Consider the following 14,974-nt stretch of genomic DNA (forward strand, 5'->3'; position numbering starts at 1 on the left):
TATATGACATGAGTTTTCTGATCCGGCCCCTTTGGGATCAAAGTCGGTTGGATACGGCCCCCAGACCAAAATGAGTTTGCCACTCTTGTTTTGGCCCAATACCTCCCTGCTCCACCAGACCCCTCCCAGCTCCTATCACACCTGTAAAATCAAACTCTTTACCTGAGTTTTGGTTTCGCTTTTGATAAATAAACAGATAAACTACACTAATCATGTTGGGGTGAATACATTAAAAACTGCACTTTTTAACAGCTTTAATAGGAAGTGATAAAAGACAAAGCAGCAGAGCAAATATACACTGAACATAACATTTGATCTGATACATCTTAGAATTATCTAAATGATGGCGATAAAACAAAAGGTCCAACAGAGTCACTTTAAGCAGCCCATGTACTGGTGGGTTTGTAGAATGTGTTGACATCATCCTCCCAGACGGGGGCTAGAGTCGAGAGAAGAGTTTTCTGTTTATTACATTGTACTTTACTGTAAAATCTCCAAAAGGTCAATTCATAAATGCTGAACCTGATCATTTCTATTAGTGACTAGACTCAACAACTCACTGTATTAATCTGCAAATGAACAAATGAATTTTCGCTGCCCCCAATTTGAGTTGGATGTATGGCCAATGAATGTAGTTGCTTCATGGTTTATTGTGGGTTTATTGTGGTTAAACTGTTACTGTTACATTTACTGCTAAATAAATGTTTATATAATGAGAGCGTACAATAAAAATAGTAAAAGGTGACCTGCACAGTGAAAGCACACAGCACAAACAGAGACTATAGCACCATCGGACAAGAAAAATACAAAATCGAAAAAAGAAATACTGGTTTTGACAAAAGAGGTTACATGTTATTCATATTTTGTGTATGTTTTCGTGAGGGGAGAGTATAACTTTTAAGCACAAAAGATTGTCATTTGCATATCACTTACCATAGTTTGTTCACAAAAGTGTAAAGTCATGAAATACAAACAGGCTCATTTTTGTAATGGATTAGATTTTGATTATTTTGTTGCCTGGGATCAGGAATAAACACTCACACTTCTCAAATACTTAAAGGTGTGAGTCTGGTCACGGGTGACTCTCCCCACGTGTAGATTGACAGGTGGATTAGCCAATCAGGGACACACATGGGCCGTCTGTATCAAAACAAAAAGAGAGGAAAAAATTCACAAGGGACTGAAAAACATGGAGGATTTCTGCAGGGTTGAATGAGTGAAGCTCTAAACTAGGGTTGTCCCGATCCAATCACATGATTGGAAATTGGCGCCGATCACGTGACTGAGGACTCGATCCAGACTAGGACGTTATGTTCTGATCAGGTATCGGATAAATAATATACATATATAACACCAGTGTTGGGAAGGTGACTTTTAATTCCCCTACAGATTATAGATTACATACCCCAAAATGTAGTTTGTAACGTAATCCATTAAATTACTTAAAGTGAGTAATGTAATCTGAATACTTTGGATTACTTGATTTGCTGTAGAGAAGGAAAGACTCGGAAATCTTCACATAAGATGTTTTGTCTGCTAAAAGAAAATAAAAAGCCCAAACTTTACAAAACTAAATTAGAAATATTATTGAGAGAAGAAGAGGAGACACCGTCTGCACGGCATGATTTAGTCCTGTTAAATCCTGGTTTAGTCCTGGTTTAGACCTAGTTTAGACCTGGTTTTAGTCCTGGTTTAGACCTGGATTTCGTCCTGGTTTAGTCCTGTTTAGACCTAGTTTAGAACTAGTTTTAGACCTGGTTTAGACCAGGTTTAGAACTGGTTTGGAAACAGGAAAACAGGAAAATACCGCCGTGTAATCCATTTATTTCAACAAAGTAACTGTAATCTAATTACCACTCACTGAAACAGTAACTGTAACTGAATACAGTTACTCATAAATTGTACTCTGATTACGTAACTCCAGTACATGTAATCTGTCACTCCCCAACACTATATAACACACAGGACACAACAGTATCGGATCGGGACTCGGTATCAGCAGATACTCAAAATCAAAGGACTCGGACTCGGGGGCAAAAAGAATGTGATCGGGACATCCCTACTCTAAACTCTGATTCTGTTCAAAATGACAGTGACCAATGAGCTCCTTTGCTTCACACGTGTCACTGAAACAAACAAATCTGATTGGACGATCATGTTTGGTTCTGCTCGACGAGGGGAGTAGTGACCAGACTCAAAAAATACAGAAATGCCAGGCAAGTAACTGAGGATTATTCTCACCGTGTAACTGTACTTTATAGGTGCACTGTGTAACTTTTCTGATTGATTTGTTGCCATGGAGATGTTATTGTTGCCCGGAATGTTCTACAGTATGCCATAAACACCTCAAGCAAACATTTCTTTAATCAAAGGTATTTAGGTATTTGTATTGTGAAAAAATACCTTGAAAAACACATATTTTTACTGTAAAGTGGAGGTGCCTCTCCACAGATCTGACCTGTAACTACCTGTCTCCATAGATAAGACTGTGGAAAATTCAAACCAAAGCAATAACATCTACATGGAGACAAGATATTGATCCTCCACCAGAAAAGTTACGCAATGTGCCTTTAAGATAAAATCATGGAAGTTTTTTTTTTTACAAATTTGCAATCCTCTTTCCACCTCTGCTTGTGTGCGTGTGTGTGAGTGTGTGCGCGTGTGTGTGTGTTTATTGTGTGGTGCTGCCCGGGGCCTTCTTCCTGATGACCCTCCTGTTGGGCCGGGTGGGCGTGCCAGCAGGTGCGACAGGTGCGACAGGTGCAGAGGCAGGTGCAGACGCGTCTTTGTTCTTGAGCTCATCGATAAAGGTCTCCACGGCGGTGAACTTCTCGATGAGATCTCCCAGAAGAGACTTCAGAGAATTAAACTCCTTATACAGATCGTCCAGAGCTTCAGACAGAGGCTGGATCCTGACGACAACAACAACAACACACACACACAACAGAAGAGTGGATTTAAAGACGCATTGTGGAACTTTTCTGGTGGAGGGTCCATCAAAAACTTTTCTCCATGGAGATGTTATTGCTTTGTCTGGAATGTTTCACACTATGGCTTTAAACCTTCCTATCATCATGGAGACTAAACCACTCACAGACAGAATGATTGTTTTATTAGGGATTTTTGAACTATAAAACCACCTGGAATTGACTAACTGTAAAGTTAAGCTGTTTAATGTCAAACTGTGGAACATTCCAAGCAGAGCAATGACATCTCCATAGAAACAAGCAGGTGATAGACCCCCAACCAAAAGGCTACACTGCATAAAAGTTTATGATATAAACACTTAAATCTATCAGAAAATGACTTAAATGAGTGAAATGATCTTGCTGCATGGACAGATCATTTTACTTGACCAGTTTTCTTAAAATAAACTTCCTCTAGAAGAGAATGAAGCATCTCAGAACAAGTAAGTCAATAATAAATCTGAACACAACATGAAGACATGAGACATGTGCAGTGTACATAGTGCAACTTTAAAGTAAAGTCATTTTCCTAAAACTATTGATTTAACTACTGTATTTTGCACACTTTTGACGGATCTGAATAATAAGGTGCACTGTCATAGAGTGGTCTATTTTCGAACTTTTTTCACATATAAACCGCACCGGACTTTAAACGAAACACAACAGTTAGATGGGTCAGTTGGACTTTGTTTGGCACGTTCACAATAGCTCAACTCAACTTTGTTCAATTGTAACTCATAAAAAAAATACTGTCTGAGACGCTAAATTGTTTGTGTGTTCATTGTGTTCACAACAAGTCATAACTGTTCAAACAGTTGGGTGATTCCAGCGTCCAGCACGTCCACATCCCTCTCGTCATTATCCAAGTCAGTGTGGTTACTGTTCCCTGGCAGTTCAACTTTAGAACAGCCTTGAGTTTAAAGTGGCGTTGTGAGCGTGTTTCTTAACAGGTGCATTTTGATATTAAAAGGAATCACAGTCTGTATTACTCCTGATGCTCCTGACAACGGGAGCCATGATGCTGCGAGTGGAGTGGCTTGGTAGTTTACTAAAGTCGTACTAAGACACACAAATAAGTTCATATATAAGGTGTTCTGGATTATAAGGCGCACAGTTGTTTTGGGATGAAATTTAAGACTTTTAAGTGTGCCCTATAGTGCGGAAAATACTGTATTTTAAATATTGTGTAAAAAAGACCTCGCTGATCAGGTTTTACACCAAACACCAGCAGAGGGCGCAAGGACTCCATCGGTCAGAGCAAGAGAGTGGAGTATTTCAGCAACACTAAAAAGAACATGTGACACACATCAGGACCCATCTCCAGATCCTGGGCTAGTCCTGGTCAGAATGATCTCAGCTGGAGGATTTGACCTACACTGCATGTTAAAAAATCTTAGAAAACCACTTCCTCTTTCTCACCAGATGACATCACAAGGTGGAATGGAGCATTTTCAGAGGTAGCCTATAAGGATGATTCAATGATACAAAATGATACAAAATATATAAGATGGTTGAAAAGCACATTTTAGCTCAATAAATCTTGTATTCAGTTTACATTTTGAGGACTTTTTCCCTTTCAAAAGATATAATATTTTGTTTTAATTGTCAATCGCTATGGCAACAGTCCTATTTTCTCATTCAGAAACCCATGCATATTTTCCTTGGCGTTGAGCTCAAACTAAACGCTTGTGTTTTTGAGGAAGGAGAAACCACGAGCTCAGAGCTGGAGTTTATTTGACTTTGGTCTTAATGTGCTCCTGCGGCGACAAACTCCACATCTGCGATTCTATTTTCACTCTTAAAGGAAATATGTGGAAACCGCAAAGAACTCTGGGAATTTATAACTGAACTTAACATAAACAAGCCTCTCCTCTGCTCCTGTGCTCCTCTGACCCTCTGCTCCTCTGTCCATCTCCTCTGCTCCTGTAACCCTCTCCTGTGCTCGTCTCCTGTGTTCCTCTGTACATATCTGGTGTGTATGTATTGAGAGTTTGTACCTGGCGTAGTCCGGGAGCAGACTCTGATGGTCATTCTGCAGGAGGTTCTTCATTTGGCTTATGATGTCATATTTCCAGTTGTCCAGGACTTCGGTCAGATTGGCCACGTTTTTCATGTTCACTTTATCAGCTGCAAACACAGAGCAGATTCACTCAGGTGTAATTCTACTGTTCAGAAGCAGCTCTCTGTTTCATACGTTTGCAGTCGTTTAACCCTTGATTACTGTTCTTGTTCTTGTCATGTGTGAAGAAACAAGGTCCAGGATACAGGTGGCTCCATGAGGAGGACCAGTGCTCCTCACTCAGACTGCACACAAATCCACTGAGGTGCTCCAGATGGATTCTACTAGAGGTTTATGTTCTCCTGAAGTCGACTGAAGGCTTTTTCCTAAACAAATGGTTGTGGCATGAGCATGTGGTGTTACAGCAGAGCTCTGTGTGTGTGTGTGTGTGTGTGTGTGTGTGTGTGCGTGTGTGTGTTTGAGTGTGTGTGCGCGTGTGTGTGTTTGTGTGTGTGTGTGTGTGTGTGTGTGTGTGTGTGTGTGTGTGTGTGTGTGTGTGTGTGTGTGTGTGTGCGTGTGTGTGTGTGTGTGTGTGTGCGTGTGTGTGTTTGAGTGTGTGTGCGCGTGCGTGTGTTTGTGTGTGTGTTTGTGTGTGTACAGGTGTAGAGAGTGAAGAGAGTATATAAGTTTTTCTTCTTCCCACTCCTTTCGAGAAATGTGCTTTTCTGTTGTTTACAGTGTATATGTAGTATATATGATTATTGTTTCTTCAAAATAAAAACCAATCAATCAATCAAAGAGTACTGAGGAGCTCAGAGTAGAGCCTCTGCTCATCCTCCACATCAAGAGCTAAGGAACTAAAAAGGCTTTTCCATCTGTTTTAAAGCCTCCAGGATCCAGTGAAACCGTCTCTACTCCCCCCTCAACCTTTGCCCTTCCACTCGTCCCCCCATGTTGTATGGTTCTGTTCTGACACAGGGGGCTGAGGGCATATTTGTGAAAAGCTCTTCATGTCCCACTAACAAGTGTCTGGTAAAAGAGATTTGCAGCTAGTTTAAAACATGTCACTCTGTGTAACAGAAGATACAGTCTGTTCAAAGTGAACCGACTTGAGCAAAAGGTTTTCTAAGTTAATTCCAGACCAAAGTTACACTGTACAAAAGTCTTCACTGATCATGTTGGAGATTTATTTCCTGTGTCACTGTTTTGAGTTTTTCACCTCTGGTGGTGACATCATGAGGACCCTGACTCAGACTCACAGCCAGCTCTGTAGTCCCACTCGTCTGTGGTCGATGAAGACGAAGAGGAGGAGGTCCTGGAGTTCGCCCTGGCTCCTCCCCCTGTGCGTCGTTGAGCTGTCACCACGGCAACCAACATCAGCATCAGCACCAGGGTCAGTCTGGACTCCATCTTTACCCCGCTTTACCTGAGAAAGAAAGAGAAGGAACATGTTCTTATGGGGCTAGAGTTATCAACTATAAACAAACCACAGAGAACTCTGACTCTGCTCCTCTGACTCTGCACCTGTCTCCACCTGCCTTCTTCTCCGACTCTGCACCTGCCTTCTCCATCGACTCTGCACCTGTCTGCTCCTCTGTCTCTGCACCTGTCTGCTCCTCTGTCTCTGCACCTGTCTGCTCCTGTCTGCTCCTCTCACTCTGCACCTGTCTGCACCTGCCTTCTCCTCCGACTCTGCACCTGCCCTCTCCTCTGACTCTGCACCTGTCTGCTCCTCTGTCTCTGCACCTGTCTGCTCCTGTCAGAACAGTGACAGATCAGTTTGACCTTGTTGGGTGGATACATTCTCTTCCATTGTAAATCTTTAATTATCCCAGAGGAAAAATCGATGCAGGTATCGACGTGTCATCAGGTTTAAGTTGTAAATTACATCATAAAAATCCAAATGCTGTGTGCTCTACGTATCACATTTTAAAATACTGTCTGCTGAAAACTCATGTAAAGATTTAAATACCAACTTGATTTGATATGAAAATGACTTTGAATGTTAATGTATTGTTTGTACATGTTATAGGCCTGTAAAGTGTTAAAAAGCTACAGAGAGTCAGTCACTCCAACATCACCTGTTTACTACTGCAATGAACACAACCTATAAAAGTAAATGAGTCCACAGCACTTGAGTGTTGGGGCTGTTTTTCAGTGTGGTTCAGAAACAGCCTGAAGCGGCTCTCATCTGACCTGTCAATCACCTCATGACTCATCATGACTCTGTGCGGACGAGCACCTCATTAAACATGAACACTGAACATGCGTGTGTGTGTGTGTGTGCGTGTGTGTGTGTGTGTGTGTGTGTGTGTGTGCGCATGTGTATGCATTGTGCATGTGTGCGTGTGTGTGTGCGTGTGTGTGCGCATGTGTATGCATTGTGCATGTGTGCGTGTGTGTGTGCGTGTGTGTGCGCATGTGTATGCGCATGTGTATGCATTGTGCATGTGTGCGTGTGTGTGTGTGTGTGTGTGTGTGTGTGCGTGTGTATGCATTGTGCATGTGTGTGTGTGTGTGTGTGTGTGTGTGTGCATGTGTATGCATGTGTGCATGTGTGCGTGTGTGTGTGTGTGTGTGCGTGTGTGTGTGTGTGTGTGTTGGGGGGGTTTAAAGTTGAGTTATGGGTTAAAGTGGAGTTCAACAGTAAGCGTCTATTCATTTTTCCCATCTACTTTCTGTATAAACAAAATATTAAAAGTTTGAAAACTCAGAACTAATCAACTCTGTGGCAACTAGATGATCATTTTATGTAAATAATAATACAACTGTGTTATGGGTATTAATGCGTCTTTGAATTTTTCAAAAAGTCTATGGAAAGAATTAACAAAAAATGTACTTTAAGAACCAGAACAGATTTCAAAGTTTGAACGTGTGTGTGTGTGTGTGTGTGTGTGAGTGTCTCCAGGTGTGATAAGACTCAAACTAATCACAACCAACCTGGAGCTACACAGGCCTGAACAGAGCTGAGCCGTAGCATCATCAGATGTGTGTGAATGTGAGTGACAGGTGAGAGAAGAGGAATCTCCAACAGAAAATACACAAATGTTCAACTGGATCATTACGCATGCATCAAACTCACTGCACCACAATGCACTGTGTTAAAGATGCACTATGTAACTTTTTTGGTAGAGTCTCTCAACTGTCTCCATGGAGATGCTATGCTACAGTATGTGATGTTATGCTATGGCAGCCCTGCAGGGACATGTTTCCTCTGTGCCCCAGAGGACAGCAGCTGAAGTTCACATTCCACTCTTCATCCAAACCTCCCTCCAGCAGGACACCATCTTAAAGTGCATGTGACAGGTTAAACTCAGTGCTCTCAAACAGTGAACATGAGTATAATGAAGCTTTATTTAAAAGAAAAAAGAAAAACAAAGTCTTCTCTTCTCTAGTCTCTAATTTTGTAATTTTGGTGAAGGTCATAATTTGACTTTGTGGCTGCACACAGGCAGCACACATGACATTCTGTATATACAGGTAGATTACTTGGCAACCACAATATAAGCAAGAGCCAAAACCTGTTTGAATTACACAATAGTTTTCATTTGACAAATTCAAAGAAACGGCACCTTTAATTTTGTTAAATCAACTTCTAAACTGTTAGAAAAAAGCCTTTCTTGTGTTGAAACTGTCCATGTATTTTGGATGGAATTAATAACACAGGTAGAGGGATTTTGTTTTAGAACTCACCTCTACACAGCAAAAATTGGAGCAGAAAAACTTCAGGGTAAAATATTTATATTAAAATAGAGTTGTTTTAACACAAAAAGGGTTAAGTTTTACTATTTGAAAGTTAAATGGGGGTTTGAGTTGGGATTATTTGCCAGAGTTAACCAGTTTGAACCAGTCTTGTACATAATTTCATCTTAAATGAACTAAAATAAAATGTAAAAACACCTGTGTGTTGTTTATCTAAATCAGGACAACCCTACAAAGTGTAATCCCTTTACTCTAAAAAACATTCATATAACTCTTCATTAAACAGAAACTGGTCTAGTGTTACTTAATTGGCATTTCCAAAAATATTAATTTAACTCTAGAACAGATTGGACTCATATAAAGAAAACTCTGTATACTTCCTGCGTTTTCCAACTTTAGATTTTCTACCTTTCTTCACAAACTGTCAAGTAACTGATGTAAAATTATACTTAATATTTCCTACAGGTGCCAGCACACCGAACCGAGGAAGAATCTGTGGATCTGCCGTATGCACTTTAAGTCCTATCTGCTCCACAACATCTGTTTTGTTTTTAATTAAACTAGGAAAAAGAATATAAGAATAAAAATATACAGGGCGATATGACAAAAAGATGAACCACGTGATAGAACTTTCAGTCTTGTTTTCAGGAGCACAAACAATAAAGACATTTAATCATTGCCATGCAACACAAAAATTCTTTTCAATTCTTCCTCCAAAGTCTGTTCCAAACCTCATGCATTTACTGACAAAGTACTGACTGTGGACCTCTCCATTAAAAAGACACCAGGTTAACCTCTAGATTACACTGGACTTTACCAGAAATGTTGAAGCTGATCATTTCTGTTAGTGACTAGACCCAAGAACTTGCAATATATCAACAAATTCAACAAATTGGTCTATAGAATGTATGAAGTCATTTGAAAACAAGTAATACATAATCATGAAGTAATTAGAGTAGCATCAAATAGAAGTTCTTAAGTGGTTGGTAAATAGTAAATAAAAAATTGGGTACCTGTGTGAGTGGAGCTCCTCTGCTGCTGTTTCAAACTCCCAAATGACTGAAGGAAATCTCTCTCCACTCAAACACACCTCTCCCCATACGAGTGTGTGTGTCGTGTGTGTCTGTGTGTGTGTGCAGAGAGGCCCCAGAGCTGTGGTCCAGGGCCCGGGGCCAACATCCGGATTCAGGAGAACTTTCCTCTGGTCTGACCACTGCAATGTCCGGAGCCCTGCAAAAATGAGCACTTTAAAACTCTGTACTGACGAAGAAGAACAAAAATAAACAGACCGGGGCTTTCCATTAATGTTTCTGCACGATGTATGATTCATGGATTTAGGTAAACTATGCCTTCTTTTGATCTTAGAATAAGTTAGGCTGAAAATATTGAACCTTTAACACAGGTCAACCTGAACGTAATGATGCATTTTATGTAACTTTTTCTGGGGTGAGGTCCGCCGTTCTTATCTAAAACAATCTGGAGGTATTGCTTTGCCTGAAATTATGGCATTCAACTTTTCCATCTCCATTTAGACAAGCCAGTGACGCTGCAGGGTCAAGTTACAGGTCAGATCTGTGGGGAGGCAACCCCTCACAGTACAAATGCATGTTTTTCTAGGAATATTGTAGAAATAAAAACACTGAATGAATAAGTGAATACATACAATATTGATACATGTAACATCCACTCCAGGCAAATCACGACACCCCTCGCAGAAAAGCTACATAGTGCACTTTTATCTTGCTGCCTTTGAGTATTGTTGGGCTAAATTTTAATTCAGGTATTTTTTTTTTATCTTTTCTAACTTCAAGACAGAAAGAAAAAGGTGAATCCAGAAATGGCGATAATATCTAAAAATCTTAAGAAAATAAAGGAACGATGAAAAATTTACAAAAATACTTGCGATAACATTTTCTCTCTTTTGATTGGCTCTCACAGACGTCAGTCAAATCCCACTTCCGCTCTGCTCCCGTTGCCTGGTAACAGCAGCTATGCTCCTCAGCAGACTGATGCTAACAACAAAGCCCGTGTTTTGGGGCATTTCGGGAGAATAAACCGCGTTATTCTCACGTTGAACTTACCGAAGCAGCTCGCGTGGCGCCATGACGGCCATAAAGGACGGAGAATACACGGCCACGATCTACAAACTGGTAAAATGTCGCTGCTGTAGCTCCGCGTTAGCCGCAGAGACCCAGCTAACATGCTAACAGCTAACGAGGAGTCAGCCTATAAACTAACTAACTAAAAGCAGCTGTTCTAAACTATACACACAGTATTAACATACACTTCTGCACCAACTTCTACACTGTTATGTTGGTTTTAAAATTTCAAATGAATTAAATCTGTTTCTTAGAAATATATTTGAACGTGTTTAAAGTCAGAGTTAGTTACTACATATCCCACCTTTTATGTGTATGTGTCATAACATTCAATTAAATATCTTTTTTTAGATTAAAGAAAGTCAGTATGTAGACGCCATTCACATCCTGAACGGACAACTTCAGAAACACACTAAGGTAAGGATTTATTTATTTATTTTTTAATAGTTCATGTTCAATTTTCCTGAACAAATCACATCACATTACTGTGTACCCCAGACACTGTATAAAGAAGTACACATTTATGTATATAGTTCATACTGTGTACTCAGTGTTGGGGAGTAACAGATTACATGTACCGGAGTTACATAATCAGAGTACAAATTATGAGTAACTGTATTCAGTTACAGTTACTGTTTCAGTGAGTGGTAATTGGATTACAGTTACTTTGTTGAAATAAATGGTAAATGGATTGCACGACGGTATTTTCCTGTTTTCACATTTTGGGCTTTTTTTTTTTTTTTTTTTTTTTTGTAATTCCACTCATTGCCGGACACTAAACCAGGACTAAATCAGGATTGAACCAGGATTGAACCCAGGTCTAAACCAGGACTAAAACCAGGTCTAAACCAGGGCTAAAATCAGGTCTAAACCAGTCTAAACTAGATCTAAATTGGGGCTAAAACCAGGTCTAAACTCGATCTAAACCAAGTCTAAATTAGATCTAAACCAAGTCTAAACAAAATCTAAACCAGGTCTAAACTAGATCTAAACCAGATCTAAACCAGGATTAAAACAGGATTTAACAGGACTAAACCATGCTGTGCAGACCGTGTCTCCTCCTCTTCTATCAATAATATTTTTAATACGGTTAAGTAAAGACTTTGCTTTTTATTGTCTTTTGGCAGATAAAACGTCTGAACATGTGAAGATATTCTCATCTTTGCTGCTTTACAGCTAATCAAGTAATCCAAAGTATTCAGATTACATTTCTCACCTTAAGTAATTGAATGGATTCCGTTACAAACTACATTTTGGGGTATGTAATCTGTAATCTGTAGGGGAATACATTTTAAAAGTCACCTTCCCAACACTGTGTGTACTTCACTGTTTATATCTAATCTAATAGGTTTGAGTGACATATCTGCTCATGTAGTAGTTATATGCACCTGATTCATTGATTTTATAAAAGTGTATACAATTACCAAGGTTACAAATTGTGTAAAAATAGCAGAAAATGTCTGCATTCATCATCATGCACACTACACAGAGGGTTAAGAAGCTGTTGTTTTTTTTGAGAATTGTAAGACTAAAGCAAAGAAATAAAATTAAAACTTATCTGGTGTACCAATCCAGAGCGTCAGGCTTTTTCCAACAAATCTGAACCATGTCTGAAGTCCAGTAAAAATTTGCTTAATCTAAATCAGGACTGAATAGCTTAGCGCTAGGGGAGGGAGATATGGCAAAAATGTTACTGGAGCCAGATTTAGATTTTATCACGATTCTTGTACTCTTTTTTCTTTGGCCTTTTGAAGGGTAAATAAAGTCATTTTCTTCTTCTGGAAGTTCACACCTGACTGTGACTGGTGAAGCTGTCACTCATTCATTACAGAGGTTAACCAACAGGCTCGAGTCACGCTTACGTAATGGACCAGGAAGACGTTTGGAAACATGCAATGACAACTTCCGGTGTAGTTCTCGAGACTGGGCTCGCCGACTGACTCATGGATCTATTAAAATAACTGGATAGGGTATTGCTGCTTGTAGCTGCCTCCAGTTGATGTAGTGACACTCACTGGAACTACAGCAGAAAAAATCCCATGGGCCGAGACAAGATTTTTGTCATAGAGCCCGATCTAATCACAAGTTTTGAGCTGTTATGATTTTTGATTTTTAGATTATAAACTTTTTGCTCAAAAATCCTTCAGTTGTCTTAAAAACGCATCTGCTCCGCTCTGCTCCGCTCTAGCTCATCTCGCTTCGACTGGCGATCACGTGATACAGGAGACCGCGCTCCGTATGTGTGTGTACGTGCATTCGTGTGTGCCCGCAGGAAAAAAGAGCACTACTGCACAGCCACCGGAAGTACCTCGCCGGGCTAAAAGCTAATCTGGGATCATGCGGCATTGAGCTCAGCCCATTGACTTGAATGAACGGCCATTTCGAAACCCTTGGACCGACTGTGATCAAACCCACTGAAGTAAAATGAAGACTGCAGACGTATCCCCTGTTTGGAATCATCTGGAATTTGGCACGTCATCTCTTCTAATCGCATGTACCCAGTGCTCTTGGAGTTGTGTGTCAGTGGGGAAATGATGAAAACTGAGGTATGGTTGGAATCGTTGATGAGCCGAACATCACGGAACGTTACAATGACACAGAGATTAAGAAAACTGGGACATCTTTAAAGTTTTCCTTGATTTTGTCAGACTTGTTGCTGTGAACAGAGCCCGCTGGAAGTTGTCATCGCATGTTTCCAAATGTCTTCCTGGTTTGTGACGTAAGCGTGACTAGAGCCTGTTGGAGAAGGGGGTTGGATAAAGGGCTTATGTTTGAGCAGACAGTGGCATTACAGTGAGAAACAGTGAACATCGTTGTTTACCGATATTTCCAAAACAGATCGTCACAGGAATGAGGTCACGACTAGATTTGAACAGTGTTGGGGAGTAACAGATTACATGTACCGGAGTTACATAATTAGAGTACAAATTATGAGTAACTGTATTTGGTTACAGTTACTGTTTCAGTGAGTGGTAATTGGATTACAGTTACTTTGTTGAAATAAATGGATTAGATGGCGGTATTTTCCTGTTTTCCTGTTTTCACATTTTGGGCTATATCCCCCCTTCTTTTTTCTTTTTTTTTTTTCCTTTCGGTAATTTCACTCATTGCCGGAAACTAAACCAGGACTAAAACAGGACTAAAACCAGGTCTAAACTAGATCTAAACCAGGATTAAACCAGGACTAAAACCAGGTCTAAACTAAAGATAAACTTGATCTAAACCAGGTCAAAACTAGGTCTAAACCAGGTCTAAAACCAGGTCTAAACCAGGTCTAAAACCAGGTCTAAACTAGGACTAAACCAGGATTAAACCAGGACTAAAACCATGTCTAAACTAAAGAAAAACTTGATCAAACCAGGTCTAAAACCAGGTCTAAAACCAGGTCTAAACCAGGTCTAAACTAGGAAAACCAGGATTAAACCAGGACTAAAACCAGGACTAAACCAGGTCTAAACCAGGTCTAAACCAGGTCTAAACCACCAGGTCTAAACCAGGTCTAAACCAGGTCTAAACCAGGTCTAAACCAAGACTAAACCAGGACTAAACCAGGTCTAAACTAGAGATAAACTAAATCTAAACCAGGTCTAAATCAGGTCTAAAACCAGGTCTAAAATCAGGTCTAAAACCAGGACTAAACCAGGACTAAAACCAGGTCTAAACTAGAGCTGAACTAGATCTAAACCAGGACTAAAACAGGACTAAAACAGGACTAAAACAGAACTAAACCATGCTGCATGGACGTGTCTCCTCGTCTTCTATCAATAATATTTTTAATACGGTTAAGTAAAGTCTGGGCTTTTTATTTTCTTTTAGCACATAAAACATCTTATGTTACGGTATCCTCGTCTTTGCTTCTCTACAGAAACTCAAGTAATCCAAAGTATTCAGATTACGTTACTCACTTTAAGTAATTTCATGGATTCCGTTACAAACTACATTTTGGGGTATGTAATCTGTAATCTGTAGGGGAATACATTTTAAAAGTAACCTTCCCAACACTGGATTTGAACGATCGTATTGCCCTCTCAAACATGTTTCTGATATATTTGAAACTGGTGCAGTCCCGTGCGGCGCTGTCTCTGTTGGGATACTGCTACTACCACCTCCAGGACTTCTCCAGCGCGGCCGAGTGCTACGAGCAGCTGACCGCACTGCACCCGGAGGTGGAGGAATACAGACTGTACTACGCCCAGTCTCTGTACAAG

General features: G+C 40.2%; 2 protein-coding genes across 3 annotated transcripts in view; one reads left to right on the forward strand and one right to left on the reverse strand.

Annotated features, from left to right (window-relative positions):
- Nucleotides 1-237: 237 nt before the first annotated feature.
- On the reverse strand, nt 238-9,822 carry si:ch211-76l23.4 (uncharacterized). 2 transcript variants are annotated; one of them, XR_008632053.1, is made up of 5 exons: nt 9,681-9,822; nt 6,225-6,391; nt 4,964-5,093; nt 1,732-2,912; nt 238-1,698 (listed from the first exon to the last, which is right to left on the reverse strand). XR_008632053.1 is itself a non-coding variant. In XM_055152754.1 (4 exons), exons 2-4 carry the CDS (start codon nt 6,373-6,375, stop codon nt 2,672-2,674), a joined length of 522 nt encoding a protein of 173 aa, XP_055008729.1. In that variant the 5' UTR covers nt 6,376-6,391; nt 9,681-9,822; the 3' UTR covers nt 238-2,671. The 2 variants fall into 2 exon arrangements, 1 of the variants encoding a protein (XP_055008729.1); XM_055152754.1 differs by having other exon boundaries at nt 238-2,912.
- An 816-nt stretch (nt 9,823-10,638) lies between these two features.
- ift70 (intraflagellar transport 70) overlaps nt 10,639-14,974 on the forward strand; it is a 36,404-nt gene continuing 32,068 nt past the window's right edge. The window contains exons 1-3 of the mRNA XM_055152535.1: nt 10,639-10,817; nt 11,118-11,183; nt 14,831-14,974. The exon at nt 14,831-14,974 is cut by the window's right edge and continues 67 nt beyond it. Of these exons, the coding sequence (XP_055008510.1) occupies nt 10,770-10,817; nt 11,118-11,183; nt 14,831-14,974 (258 nt within the window). The 5' untranslated portion in view covers nt 10,639-10,769. The remainder of the gene's footprint in view (nt 10,818-11,117; nt 11,184-14,830) is intronic.

The sequence above is a fragment of the Boleophthalmus pectinirostris genome, unplaced genomic scaffold (genome assembly GCF_026225935.1).
Source record: "Boleophthalmus pectinirostris isolate CB_2022bp ecotype Guang Dong unplaced genomic scaffold, ASM2622593v1 HiC_scaffold_17, whole genome shotgun sequence".
Lineage (NCBI taxonomy): Eukaryota > Metazoa > Chordata > Actinopteri > Gobiiformes > Gobiidae > Boleophthalmus > Boleophthalmus pectinirostris.